Below are 14484 nucleotides of genomic sequence, written 5' to 3'. Positions count from 1 at the left end.
AAGTGAAAAAAATGACCCTAGAAAATTTACAACTGAAACACCCGCAACAATATAGACTTTGAGAGTAGACAAATGAAGATTGTAACTAATCCAACAATAACAAATAATAAGGCATATGATACTTTTAATAGCACTAAAAGAAAGCCATGGAGAATCTAGACTTTGAACAAAGGAATGAACAATACCATAAGATTTTGAAATAAAAGGTCAAATGCATCATTAGACAACAAGAAATACCTAGTTACAATAGCAACAACAAAAGCACCTAGCATTATGTACCCTAGGTTGTTCACTCTAGATAGAAGTAAAAAGGCAATGGTTAGTGAAAGTTATGAGGAAATGAGAAAAATAAAGTAGGAAGATAGAGTTTAGTAAAGGCTTTTTGCACGAGAAAAGAGTTAGAGAAACAATTGATGATGAAGCTTGAGGGTATAAGGTGAGTGGGAAAAGAGAAGATAAATTGGTTTTGAAATTTGATGAGCACGAAAAATTTTCAATTAAAAAATTAAGCAAACTTTTAGGAGATTTACCGAGCCATGGAGTAGATGAGACATTAATGTGGGCTTGGAAATTCAAAGTACCTCTTAAGGTACAATATTTTTTGTGGTTTGCATACTTAGGAAGGATACCCATAAAAAAGTTCCTAGTTTCGAAAGGGTTAAATTTAGGGAAAAATAAGTAAAAGTGTTTTTGGTGTGCATCAAAAGTTGAGGAATATAATCATCTTCTTTTTAATTGTAAGGGGAATTGGGAATTTTGGGGAGATATTATGAAGTGTTAGGGAGTGTTTGGGTGACTACCAAATTCGGTACCAAACTTTTTCAAACAATATGGGTGAATTGAGGAGTATGGTTTATGGAAGATTTCTGTTACAGTGGCTATGTTTGAAAACCTATATGTGTTTGTAAGTCTAATTATGCTGAAGTAATGGCTATCAAAGTGGCTTTGGAAGATTTCTATCAATCGAAGCAGGTGGTGAAAAATGCATTAATGGTGGAGTTTAATCATTGTAAGTTGGATTTTGAATCCCTTAAGGTAGCTATGGAAATGGTGGAGAATCTTTCAATTGGTGGACAAACTAAGGCAACTGATCGAGTGTGTCTAATTTACAAACATCTTTAGGGAAGCAAACAATTGCATTAAGGCATTTGCAAAAAAAGGTGTGGAAAAAGAAAATTTCTTTGTGGAATGAATCTAATAGTAGGTAACATGTATAGTTCTGGATTTGAGGCTAAACGTGGAAAATGATGCTTGTGAACTTGTGTTTTGTGGACGAATATGTGGATATAGTTGAGATTTTTTTGTTTCTTGGACAATGACATTTTTGTAACAATTGTAACTATAGGGATGACAAAGTGAACGAGTTAGTATGTGGGTGTATACGGATTACATTGGGAATGAGGAAAATCTTGTGCATAGGGATTGAATGAATGGTTTTTTTATGCAAAATGACATAGGCCCATTAATGATGAAATCTTGACGTAATTTCAATAATCAAAAAATTTAGGCTTATAAAAAAAAGAAGAACATCAATTTAAATGAAACCATAAGCCAAAACAATAGCAAGGAACATTTTTCACCACATGTTAGTCCTCAAAACAGGCATATAGATACCATATGTTTTGTAAATCTGGAATCAAACCTCCAAAATAACACTTTTTCTTCTAATCAAAGTGTTGTTTTCTTTTGTATTCAAAATAGTCACAAACCAACTAATACAACTATTCAAAAAGTTTAATATAAAAAAAGAAATTAGATAATATTTAGACATTTAATTTTGCTAGGTCATTGGCTAACTCATTAGCAAGGTGAGGGATATAGTGAATTTATCATTTTCTCAGTTAAATTTTTAACGCTTCAATATGCAAGATAAATTTTCTTAACTTCCATTGAGCTGAATGCGAATTCAATACCAATTGATCGCATTAAGAGAATTGCTTTCAACCATTGAGCATTATGAGTTAGCTCACTTTGAAACTGTAAGGATTATAAAAACTTCTCTAATATAGCAAGCAACTTAGTGATATTTGAGTTAAAAATACAAACAAACTTGGAAAACATGATCTTAACAAAACCAACCTCATCACATAAAGCCTTTCCAATTCCAGCATCACCAAGTTTTCCTCTTGACGAACTGTTGACATTAAATTTGAGGAAGTTGCACTAGAGGTAAGCCCAAACAATCCCAAACTTTTGTGGTTTAACATTTTAAGGAGCTAAAACAACATTAGGAATCTAAAGATATTAATAATCAAGTTATAGTCTGTTGGTCATCTTATTTGAAACCACCAAGCAATTCTACATTTAATGGCATCAATGAGTTACCTCAGACCAAAACTCTAACCTTTGAAGGTTGTTGTGTTTTTAATAATCCAAAACAAATAATAGTAAATAAAGCCATTTGTCATACCTTGTTACAAAGATTATTGGGTAAAGTAGAGTTGCAAGCTAATAAAAAAAAGGTTGTATCTTTTGAAGTATTGCACGAAATCCCCTAAATGTTATAGCTCAAAGCCTAAATCTTCCCAGATTTCAAAATAGGTAAAGAAAAGATGTTAGTTAAACCTATTTATAGTCCCTCTTATGTAAGATGCAAAAAACTAAATTTAGATCTAGCATGCCCTTTTTAACAAGTTTTTCTTTTATTTCTACTCTACATTTAACAAACTACCAGTAAAAGATTTCAACTTTTTGCAACGCAAAGCTTGCTTATACAAGTTTCCATTGATTGAATTTTAGAGAAGATGAAGAAAAGAACTTTTTACAGAAGGACTTGTTACAACACTCGTTATTTGTTGACCTTTTTCAAATTATCTTATCCTAAAAGTCATACCCAAGGAAGAATTCCTTCAAGATATTGATGAGTTGTTCCCATTGATGGATATCCCACTCAAACCAACTTATTCTAAGGTCACTAATCCAAGTCCACATTTTATTGACCTAAAATCTATATCGATTAAACATGTCTGATTTGTTTACAACAAGTGCAAAAAAATTCTAGAGAACATTGTTTTTAGAACAATGCCTTTAATCCATTCGCCAATCCCAAGAAAATTTTTTTGTAGTTGCCTACAGAAAAAAATCCCTATGGAGGCTTAAGAAAAGAATTTGTTACAAGGGGCAGATAATATTCTTCAAGAGAGAGGAGACTTTTTTGTTGGAGCAATAAGGTGGGATTAAACTTTCAAGGTCCCAACCAAGCTTCTCTAAGATGATAGTTCTCCAAAGGCTATTATGTTTCTTTTCAAACCTCCAAATCCATTTGTTGAGCAAAATTTTGCTTTTAGTTGCAGATCCACTGAACCAAATGTCCCAAATTGTTTGTAAGAATAAATAGTTTTCTACTAAATGAAATGGACTTTCTTACCAGAACTTGATCCATTCCAAAAAAATTTTCTTTGGATTTTATCCAAAGTTCCCTTAACGCCTATAGCAAGTTGAAATTGGGTTATGAAGAATATAAGAAGGTTAGCAAGAATTGACTTAGCAGGGTAACCCTTCCACTTACAGAAAACAATTTAGATTTCCAACAAGCAAGTCAAGCTTTAAATTTGTCCACAACTAGATTCAATATCATCATAGAATTAAGGTATATACCCAAAGGAAGCCTTTAATGGAATTTAAAGTCTCGGTTGCAGAGCATGGCATTAGCATTTCAAAGATAAGGATGTCCATATGTCAAAACACATGACTTGGAATTTTATCCTTAAGTAGTTTTTTTTTTTTATGTTAGAATAAAGGCCACATGTTATGAGCTGTGAAAAGGCAGCAATTATTTAACTAAGTTGTGTTGTCTTTGATCCCTTATTTTTAGATTAATTGTTTCTTGTTCTTATCCTCTCAATATTTATGTATAAATACATTTACTGCAGCAGTGACAATAATCAATCATTCTTTTTTTTTTTTTCTATTTAGCTCTTTTATAGAATTTTCTCTTATAAATATTCTCAAAAGATCAACATGGTATCAGAGCGTTTTTGAGTGATCTTAAGGGACCTTGGCAAAATTGTTTCAAAACATCTATCTTTTACAAACTTTTTTTTCCCTTTATCTGTTCTTTCTGTCTGACTTTATAAATAAATGGCTTCCTCCAATTACAACATTGCTGCTCTTCTAGTTTTCAATGGCAACAATTATCCCATGTGGGCTGTAAAAATGAAGGCATATCTAAAGGCCTTCGACTTGTGGGAAGTTGTGGAAGTAGGAGGAGATCCTCCTGCCCGACAAGCCAACCCAACAATTGCTCAAATGAAGCAATACAATGAAGAAGTAGCAAAACGATTTAAAGCTTTGTCTTGCATCCACTCTGCTGTCACAGATGCAGTCTTTGTAAGGATCATGGCATGTGAATCTGCAAAGGAAGCTTGGGACAAGATAAAGGAAGAGTTTCATGGTAGTGATCATATAAGACAAATACAGATTCTAAATTTGTTGAGAGAATTTGAAGTGCTAAAAATGAAAGATGAAGAAACGATGAAGAATTATTTTGATAAAGTTTTAAGAGTTGTAAATCAGTTAAGACTGCTTGGTGAAAATATAATAGAAAGAAGAGCTGTTAATAAATTTTTGGCAAGTTTGCTTGAAAAATTTGAATAAAAAATTTTCTCTCTAGAAGATTCTAAGGACCTGACAACTATGTCAGTATCAGAATTAATAAATGCTTTACAAGGTCAAGAGTAACATAGAGCATTAAGGCAAAAAGACCATGTTGAAGCAACCTTGGCTGCAAGAAGGGTTAACAAACGAACCAGTAGTGGAAGTCACAAGAAGTCTGAACATGAGAAGAAAGACAAAGATAAGAGGTATGAAGAAAAGAAACAAGGAAAGAAAGGGTAATTTCCACCATGTTTCTATTGTAAAAAGAAGAATCACATTGAGAAATATTGCTGGTACAGGCCTCATGTAAAATGTAGAGCTTGCAATCAAAAGGGACATGTTGAAAAAGTTTGCAAAAACAAAGAAAACGGGGTTAAAGAAAAAGCTGCAATTATGGAACAAAAAGAAGATGCTGAAGAAACACTATTTATGGTTATTGAATCAAATGACTCAAAAAAAGACAGTATTTGGTTGATTGATAGTGCTTGCTCCACGCATATTATAGGTAAGATTAAGAATTTTCTTGATCTAAATAAAGCTTACAAGTCAACTGTGGAAATTAGAGATGGAAATTTGCTAGAGATTGAAGGTCGTGGCACTGTTGGTATCACTACTAAGAAAGGTATGAAAACCATTGCAAATGTTTGCTTTGCACTTGAAGTTACTCAAAACCTTCTAAGTGTAAGGTAGTTAGTGAAAGAAAAAACTTCACTTTTGTTCAAAGATGAATTGTGCACTATTTTTGACCTATCTGGTAGAGAAATTACAACTGTAAAAATGAGAAACAAATGTTTCCCATTAAATTTGAATGAAGCAAATCATAGGGCTTATTAATGTGTTTCAAATGAAGCTAGGTTGTGGCACAAAAGATTAGGCCACATCGACTATCAGTCGATAAAGAACATGGGATCTTTGAATCTTGTCAAGGATATGCCAGTAATTACTGAAGTTGAGAAAACATGTGAAGTTTGTCTACAGGGCAAGCAAAGCAGGCATCCTTTTCCTAAACAAAGTCAAACATAAGCCACGAATCGGTTGCAACTCATACATACTGATATTTGTGGTCCTATTGGCACTTTATCACTCAATGGAAACAAATATTTCATTTTGTTTATTGATGATTTCAGTAGGTTTTGCTGGATATTTTTTCTTAAGCAAAAGTCAGAAGCCATTCAATACTTTATGAAGTTCAAAGTTCTTGTGGAGAAGCAAATTGATCAGAAAATCAAAGCCTTAAGATCAGATAACGGCTCAGAATACACTTTTAATGAGTTTAAAGCCTTGTTAACTCAAGAAGGAATCAAGCAATTTCTTACAGTACCATACAGTCCTCAGCAAAACGGTGTAAGCGAGATGTAGAATCGTACTATTATGGAGATGGTCAGATGCTTATTATTTGAGCAACAAATGCCAAAATACTTTTGGGCAAAGGTTGTAAATTTTGCTGTGACTTTGCAAAATTTAATACCCACTACAGCTTTAAATTCAATGACACCATTTGAAGTTTGGCATGGATATAAACCATTTGTTTCAAATGTGAAAGTATTTGGCTCATTGCATATTCCCAAGTTCCCTAGTAGAAAAAAACCAAACTGGACTCAAAAACCCAAATCTCAATCAACTTGGGTTATAGCAGTGTTTCGAAAGGATATCAACTGTTTAATGTTGAAACAAAGAAAGTTTTCATAAGTCGAGATGTAGTGTTCAATGAAGACATTCACTGGAATTGGATGAAGAATGAAATTGCAGAAAATAACAATGATAATGTTGCGGTAAACCTGGATGTTTTTGAAGAAGAAGCAGGACATGAGTTAGATGATAATATCGATGACATACCAGTAAGAGGAATTCGATCTTTACAAGATATTTATGAGCAATGTAACGTTGCTATAACTGATCCATGTTCCTATATTGAAGCTGCATCTGATGAACAATGGAAACTTGCTATGGAGGCTGAAATGACAATGATTAAAAGAAACCAAACTTGGATTTTGGTTGATAGACCAAAACATCAAAGAGTTATCAGTGTAAAGTGGATTTTCAGAACCAAGCTAAACTCTGATGGCTCAATAAATAAATTGAAAGCCAGGTTGGTGGTGAGAGGTTTTTCTCAAATCCATGGTGTGGATTCCTTTGAGACCTTTACTCCGGTGGCAAGGCATGACACCATTAGACTTCTTGTAGCACTTGCAGGAAGGGAAAAATGGAGGATTTGGCACATGGATGTTAAATCTGCGTTTTTAAATGGGACTATAAGTGAAGATATTTATGTCGAGCAGCTTGAAGGATTTATTGAGAAAGGCAAAGAAGACAAAGTCTGTAAATTGATCAAGGCTCTTTACAGTTTAAAGTAGGCACCAAGAGCTTGGTATGAAAAAATTGATGGCTATCTAAGGAGTAACAAGTTCTTTCATAGTGAAAGTGAACCCACCTTATACGTGAAGAGTTCGTTGGGTAAAATCCAACTTATTGTCTCAGTTTATGTAGATAATTTACTTATAACTGGACCGAATAAAACTGATTTGAAAAGCTTCAAAAATAAAATGAAATCCGAGTTTGATATGAGTGAATTGGGTGAGATGAGTTATTTCCTTGGTTTGGAAATTCAGCAAAGGTCAGACTTCATCTGCTTGCATAAAAAAAAAATATGCAAGAAAGCTGTTAAAAAGATTTAAGATGGAAGGTTGTAAGCCTATGTCTACACCGCTTGCTACTGGAACCAAACTGTGTAAAGATGATGGAAGGACTTTGGTTGATGTCACTCAATATAGGAAATTAATTGGTTGCTTGCTATATCTCTCAGCATCAAGGCTAGATATAATGTATACCACTAGTCTACTTTCTCGATTTATGCAATCACTTGTAAAGACTCATTTAACTGTTGCAAAATGAGTTTTGAGGTATGTGAGAGGGACTCTAAATTATGGTTTTTTGTATGGACAAGTTGAAAATAAAGAATTGGAAGGGTATAGTGATAGCAATTGGGCTAGGAGTTATGATGATTTGAAAAACACCAGTGGATACTGTTTTTCTTTTGGGAGTGCTATGTTCAGTTGGAACTCAAAGAAACAAGACATTGTTGCTCAATCCTCTACTGAAGCAGAGTATGTGGCTGCTGCGTCTGCAACAAATCAAGCTCTGTGGCTTAAAAAGGTACTTTTGGATTTGAAGTTTGAACAAATAAATCCAACTGTTCTCTGGTTAGACAATCAGTCTGCTATTGCTCTAGCTAAAGATCCAATTAATACGAGAAGTTGTGAAGAACAATGAAGTTGTTGTAAATTACTGTGGTGCTGATGATCAAATAGCAGATATTTTTACTAAGGGGTTATGTAGAGAAAAATTTGAGTTGCTTTAAAGCAAACTGGGAATGGGCAACGTCGACTTAAAGGAGGTGTAATGGAATTTAAAGTCTCAGTTGCAGAGCATGACATCAACACTTCAAAGATAAGGATGTCCATATGTCAAAACACATGACTTGGAATTTTATCCTTAAGCAGTTTTTTTTATGTTAGAATAAAGGCCACATGTTGTGAGCCGTTAAAAGGTAGTAGTTATTTAAATAAGTTGTGCTGTCTTTGATCCCTTATTTTTAGATTAACTGTTTCTTGTTCTTATCCTCTCAATATTTGTGTATAAATACACTTACTGCAGCAGTGAAAATAATCAATCATTCCTTATTTTCAATTTATCTATTTTATGAAATTTTCTCCTATAAATATTCTCAAAAGATCAACAGCTTTAAGTACATTGAGGGAAGGGTCTTAACTTGACAAAGAATTCTGTTAGACTAAGACCTTAAAGCATGCTAATCCACACCAATACCATATAAACAACTCTTTTGGGAGTTGATTCTTAGACTTGTGATAACTTGAAACTTCTTAATATTCAACAAGTCATTCAAGGTCGGTTTATAGTAGATAACAGTATTTTTGGCATACTACATGTGAGATATCTCAAAGCTATTGTGCCCAATAGTAATTCTTTTGAATATGTCAATTGAGACAACTTTATTCATCAATAGAGTGTAAGCCTCGGTAATGATTTTAAACAAAAAAAGGGAAAGAGGACATTCTTATCGGAGTCTTTTTTTCAAGCTAAATTGTTTCATGGGGGCACTGTACTCACGAGATGAAAAATAGAGGTCAATGAACTACTGGTCTTGGTCGATCCACTCCATCTCTTCTCACACCTTATCTCTTTCATTACCAAGTCTAAAAAATCCAAATCCACACTTGAAAAGCTTTTTTGCAATCGAATTTAAGAAACAAACCTCCTAAATCATTCTTCTTCTTAAATTAATAACATTTTTTGCAATAAAAAAACAACCTGTGATTTGTCTACCTTTTGAAAGCAAATTTACTAACCACCACAACTTCCTTTATCATAACTCACAAATGGTTTTCCAAGACTCTTGCAAAAATATTATAAATACTCCTCACCAAACTAATTGGTCTAAATTCAATCAAACAACTAAGGTTAGCACAAACTTCATTACATCACCTTTCAACATTTCTCATTATTTCTTGGAAAGTTTTAAGGTTATTTCATCCAAACCTAACACATTGTTGCCAATGCACTTTTTGATGGCCTCTAAAACTTTAGCTTTGATAAATGGATTTTGCCAAAGATAAAGCACTTTGCTTCTTAAGGGGTTTGAAATTACAATTGAACTCCTTTTAGTTGACAGCATTATTTTGGTTGTAGAGGGTCTCAAAGTGTTTGGCAATTTCATCTTTAAGAGAAACATGATATTGGTCATCTCATCTTGAATCATAAGTTTTCCAATATAATCGGCCTGTTGCCTAGCAGAGGCCATTGAATGAAAAGAATTATTATTCATATCTCTCTGAAGTAACTATTTAGCCTTTGATTTAATTGCCATCATCTTTCCTCAGCTTTATAGAATTGTCATAACTTGGCCTTCTTAACGATGATTTGCAATCTAATGTTGTCATTTATACTTCCTCTTTGTAACATTAGGTGTAAATTGTGAATAGCATATTCGAGCTTGCTAATCTAAAATTGGTCTACATTGCAATCCTACTTTTTCCATTTTTTAATGGCAAATTTGATTTCTTTAAGCCATAACCAAATTCTAGAGTTCTTGAGATATTTCAGATTTTTTCAACTTCCAAGCCTTGAAAGCTATCTACCATAAGCAAATGGTGGTGGAGACAAAATGGTTTTAGACCTTAATTAACACCATCAATATCCAACAAAATTGGATTATCGTTGGACAGAGAATAAGGAATTTTTTAAAATAAATTTTGATGTATCTAGTTTATTGTGTGATGGGACAAAACTATTGTTGCACCAACTAAATTTCTTGCCAATTAATGGAAGATCAACCAACTTCGCGCCTTCAATGAAGTTAGCACTAAAAGATTCACAAAAATTCTCATATTGCCCTTGAAATTTTTCACAATATTAAAATTTCCCATGAGGCACCATGGCATAAGAATGTCAGTAAGCTACTCTCATAAGGCTTGGCTAGCACTATTGTCATTTAATGTATAAATATTCTCAAACCCACAATTGAAATTTAGTTCTTTAATAACCCATATGAAAGGAATCAATCTTTGAGACATAAAACAAGATTTGAGCTTAAAAAACTCGTCTTTCAAATGGTAATCGTTCCCCTTGAAGCACCATCAGGAATAAAGAATTTCCCTTGTATATCATAAAAATTAAATGGCAAGTAGTGTGCAAATAGAAGGCAAGGAGTAGTTTGGGCAATGCGAATCTATAGCGCAAAAATCTTGCCCGCTTAGGGAAATAGTAGTGGAGATATGGAGTGGAGGAAAAACATGTTATGGAGTCATTTACTAGTAAAGAAATATGAAGAGGACAAATTTTGGTGGGTTCCTTCATCAAATATATGGCCAATATGTCTATGATGTGATGACAAATAGTTAAACTTGCAAATCAAGAAGGGGTAGAGAATCATCTTGCTACGAAAGGGTGTAGATGGGTGATGGCAATGACGAAGAGGCTTGTTTTTGCTTGATAAATGGCTATTCGATGACCCACTTAATGTATCTTTCCCACAATTGTTTTCTATAACATGAATAAAGAGTGCATAGTATGTGATTTGTTTACTATAAAAAGGTGAAATATCTTTTTTCGAAAGAGCTTATATGATTGGTAGTTTGACTTATATAGGTCTCCTTAGACTGTTTTAAGAGGTGGTTTTACAGAATGACAAGGATGATTGATTGATTTAGCTGCATAATTAAAAAAAAAGTTTTCTATTAAGCATTTCTTTCCCACTCTTGATAATTTTTACGCATAAGGTGAACAAGAGGTGTGATTTAAAGACATTTTAGAGGGTGTCTATGCTTCCAAAGGTATAATCCTTCTTATGGTTAGCAATTCTGCAAATAGTATCTACAAAGAAATTCTTAGATTGCATAAGGGTACCCTTTATAGTGGAAAATTATATTGTTGTAGGTGTAGTTTTGTGGAAGAGACATGTGACCACTTTTGTTCATGTTACTATATATAGCTGGTGGTTATGGCGTGCAATACTAAGATGATAAAGCCTTGATTGGGTGTTGGCACAAACGATAAAGGGTATTATTTAGTCATGGGATAATTATGGGTTTGGTGAGAGAATCAAATCCTGTTGGATGGCAGCGTGCAAGTCATCCTTTCGATCCTTGTGGTTGGCCCATAACAAGATTATTTTTAATGGGAAGAAATGAGATGGTGATGAAATTATCTTCCTCATCAAAATGTAGTTGATGTTATGGATTAAGGCTAATAAAAGTATTGGAAAAATTAAGGAGAATAGGTGGTGGATGGAAAAGTGGAAGCTTAATCCAATGGCAGTGTGCAAGGTACCTAGGTCGATCAGTATTTATGTTCCTTCAGAGCTCAAGTTCAATGTGGATAGCCAGGCTCATGGTAAACTTGAATCGGCAAGATGGGTAAGTGTCCTTTGAGATTCAAATGGGCAAGTACGAGGAGTGTTTTATGATCCCTTGGGCATACAAGGCTCAAATTATGTGAGATAATGGCTATTTTCTATGCAATCAAATTGTTTGCTGCTATTTCATAGGTGGGTTCTAATGGGCTCATTGTTGAGTTTAATTCAAAAATTACAATTTCAAAGGTGAAGGAGAGCAAACTTTGCCCATGGAAAGTATGGAAAACCTAACGAGTTAGACACCTTATGTAGAAATATTGATGATATTTCCTTTTGTCACATATTTTGAGAAGACAATACATTAGCTTAGTGGTGAAGCCAGGATTTCATGTTGGAGGAGCGAAAACAATTTCTATAAAACAATCATACTAGAAGTTCAATGTTTGTAAGGGCAAAACTATAACAAATTTTTTTAAAAAGTAGGACCAAAATTATAAAAAAAATTTTAAAAAAAAGAGAAATTGTAAAATTTTAAAACTTTTGGAGCAGGCAAAGACCCCTACTAACCCTTTTTCCCTCTGCTCCTGCATTGGTTGACTCTTTAGTACTGTTTGGAGTAGAACGAGGTGACACGTTCTATGCATGGTGGTAACCACATTATTTGATATGTTCATGGCATTTTTCATCTTTCTTTTGTGTTTATGGAGAATTGTTTGTGGAATGTGGTGATTCATGGCTTCATTGTCAAATACTAGACTATTATGTTTTGTGCAACGTTTGATTGATAAATGAAAGGTTATCCCTAGCCTCTATTTCGAGTTTTATTGGCAGTTGCTATGTGTGTTAGAAATACTATAGCATGTTCGATTGGGGAAATAGTTAAGTCATTCACCCTCTATTCTCAAGAAATATTTGCTCCTTCATTTGGTTGTCAAAGGGCCCAAGGAATAGCCATTCTCTTGTAATCTCTTTTCCCCAAGATCACCCAAAATCAAAGGTTAACTAATCCCAACCTCCTCCCCCATGGCATTTGCTATTCCATGGGTAGGGAAATAGCTTCTAAAATTAATAAGACAAAACCGTCCCTTATAAGTGAAAATTGAAAGAAAAAGAAAAAAGAATTTAAAATAAAAATTTTAAGTTTTTAATTATATATTATAAAAAATTAATATTTTAAAATTAAAAAATACTTAAAATTATTAATATTTTAACCATAAGAATATTTAAATTAAAAATAAAATATTAATATTTAAAAATATTAATATTTAAAGTATCAATTATTAATATTTTAAATAAATTGAAAATTATTAATTTAAAAAATAAAATAAAAAAATAGATAATCATATATTATAATAAAAAGTTTAAGTTTTTAATTATATATTATAAAAATATTATTTTAAAATGTTAATGATTAATTAAAAATAAAATATTAATATTTAAAAATATTAATATTTCAAATATCAAATATTAATATTTTAAATAAATTATACATTATTAATATTTAAAAAATAAAATAAAATAAACATGTAATTATATTTTATAATAAATGGTATTTTTATCTTTTTATAATATATTCTTTTATTATTCCAAAATTATATCTAACAGCCAAACATTGTGATATGTCATAATAGCAAATTCTACCTTTACCTATTCCGTCAACCAAACTACATAATAATATTTTTATTTTGTTATATTGTCATAGAATACCTATTCCATTCCACTTCATTCTATTTTGTGAACCAAACGTACACTTATTATTTTAGGTTTGCAATGTGCGGGATCTTTGCAAGGCCATTCAGGCTAATGAACTAGCTTGCCTAGGTTATGTAACTCTGTTTGATTTTAATAAAAATTCATTTGATTGATTGAGAAAAAATAGTAAAAGAAAAAAAGTCTTATTAAATTAAAATTGAGCATATGATATAAACAAAATATTGTTTCAAACATAATAGTTTCATATAAAATTCATACGTTCTGTTACCTATCATTCGAAAAATAAAAGTAGAAAAAGGAAAATCTAAATTTGCTTGTAATTTGCCATATATAGTTTTACTAGCAATGCTCTTACCACAAAATACAGAAAAGCTTAGAGTTGAATGTTCGATTTGCTTAAATTTTCAACAAATACGATTTCTTTGGTTCTATTTTCCTTTTTTCATAACGCGATTTGTTGTGGAATTCTAGAAAGCCTTGATGAAATTCAAAGCTTGGTGGAGAACAAGTTCCAAGATATTCGAAACTCCAACCAACGTGGTTTCCAATCTACGGGTCTGCCTTTCAAGTCAGAACATCTAATGGTATGATGAAAAATGAATATGTTGTTGTTGCCAAGTGGACTAATAATAATGTCAATTACTCTTAATTTAACAAGAGAACAAACATATTAAATTGGAGCATGTTTCTTGAATTAAAAGCACCAAAATCATATAAGTGGTTGAAACTTGAAAGGTTTATTGATGTAGCTGTCTAATTTTGATTTGATTTCAGATTCTTGTCAAGGCTGTTCCAATAAAAGAAAGGCACAAATTGACCGTTGCATGGCCAATAACTCCAAGCAGGCATCATTACAAGGAAGGGCCGTGCTATTATCTTAGTCGTGTCATTGGCCATAAAGGAGAAGGATCCGTGTATCACACCTTGCAAAAACTAGGTAAGTTTGCGCATCTTTTGAAAAGAAAAAACATAAAAGGTATCCATAATCAAATTATTAAACAAGTTTAACATATTATTTAACTGAGACTTGAGATTAAGTGTATAACTTAATAGTTGATGCATATAATTTTATTTAAAAAGGTAAGTTCAAAATCAAATTTTCATTCTCCAAATCAAAAAGATTCAAGATTAATCATGTTAGAATCATTACGGATGTTTCTCTCTAAGCATATTATCTTAAATACATTTGATTAAAGTGAGACACTAACTCCTTTGAAAAATCTTTTGACAAAAGATTTATATTCAACATAAAGAGTTGCAAAATGTGTCGTGGCAATAATTAAGAGTTTGTAAAATGTGCAATC

The 14484-nt window shown here is 32.4% G+C and overlaps 1 protein-coding gene across 1 annotated transcript in view; it reads left to right on the top strand.

The window, feature by feature from the left end:
* LOC18598935 (insulin-degrading enzyme-like 1, peroxisomal) overlaps positions 1-14484 on the top strand; it is an 89461-nt gene that overhangs the window by 18085 nt on the left and 56892 nt on the right. The window contains exons 9-10 of the mRNA XM_018120656.1: positions 13652-13764; positions 13955-14117. Of these exons, the coding sequence (XP_017976145.1) occupies positions 13652-13764; positions 13955-14117 (276 nt within the window). The remainder of the gene's footprint in view (positions 1-13651; positions 13765-13954; positions 14118-14484) is intronic.

Source organism: Theobroma cacao, chromosome 5, assembly GCF_000208745.1.
Source record: "Theobroma cacao cultivar B97-61/B2 chromosome 5, Criollo_cocoa_genome_V2, whole genome shotgun sequence".
Taxonomy (NCBI): domain Eukaryota; kingdom Viridiplantae; phylum Streptophyta; class Magnoliopsida; order Malvales; family Malvaceae; genus Theobroma; species Theobroma cacao.
The sequence above is the reverse complement of the archived record's forward strand: the minus strand, read 5'-3'. Positions and strand labels throughout refer to the sequence as shown.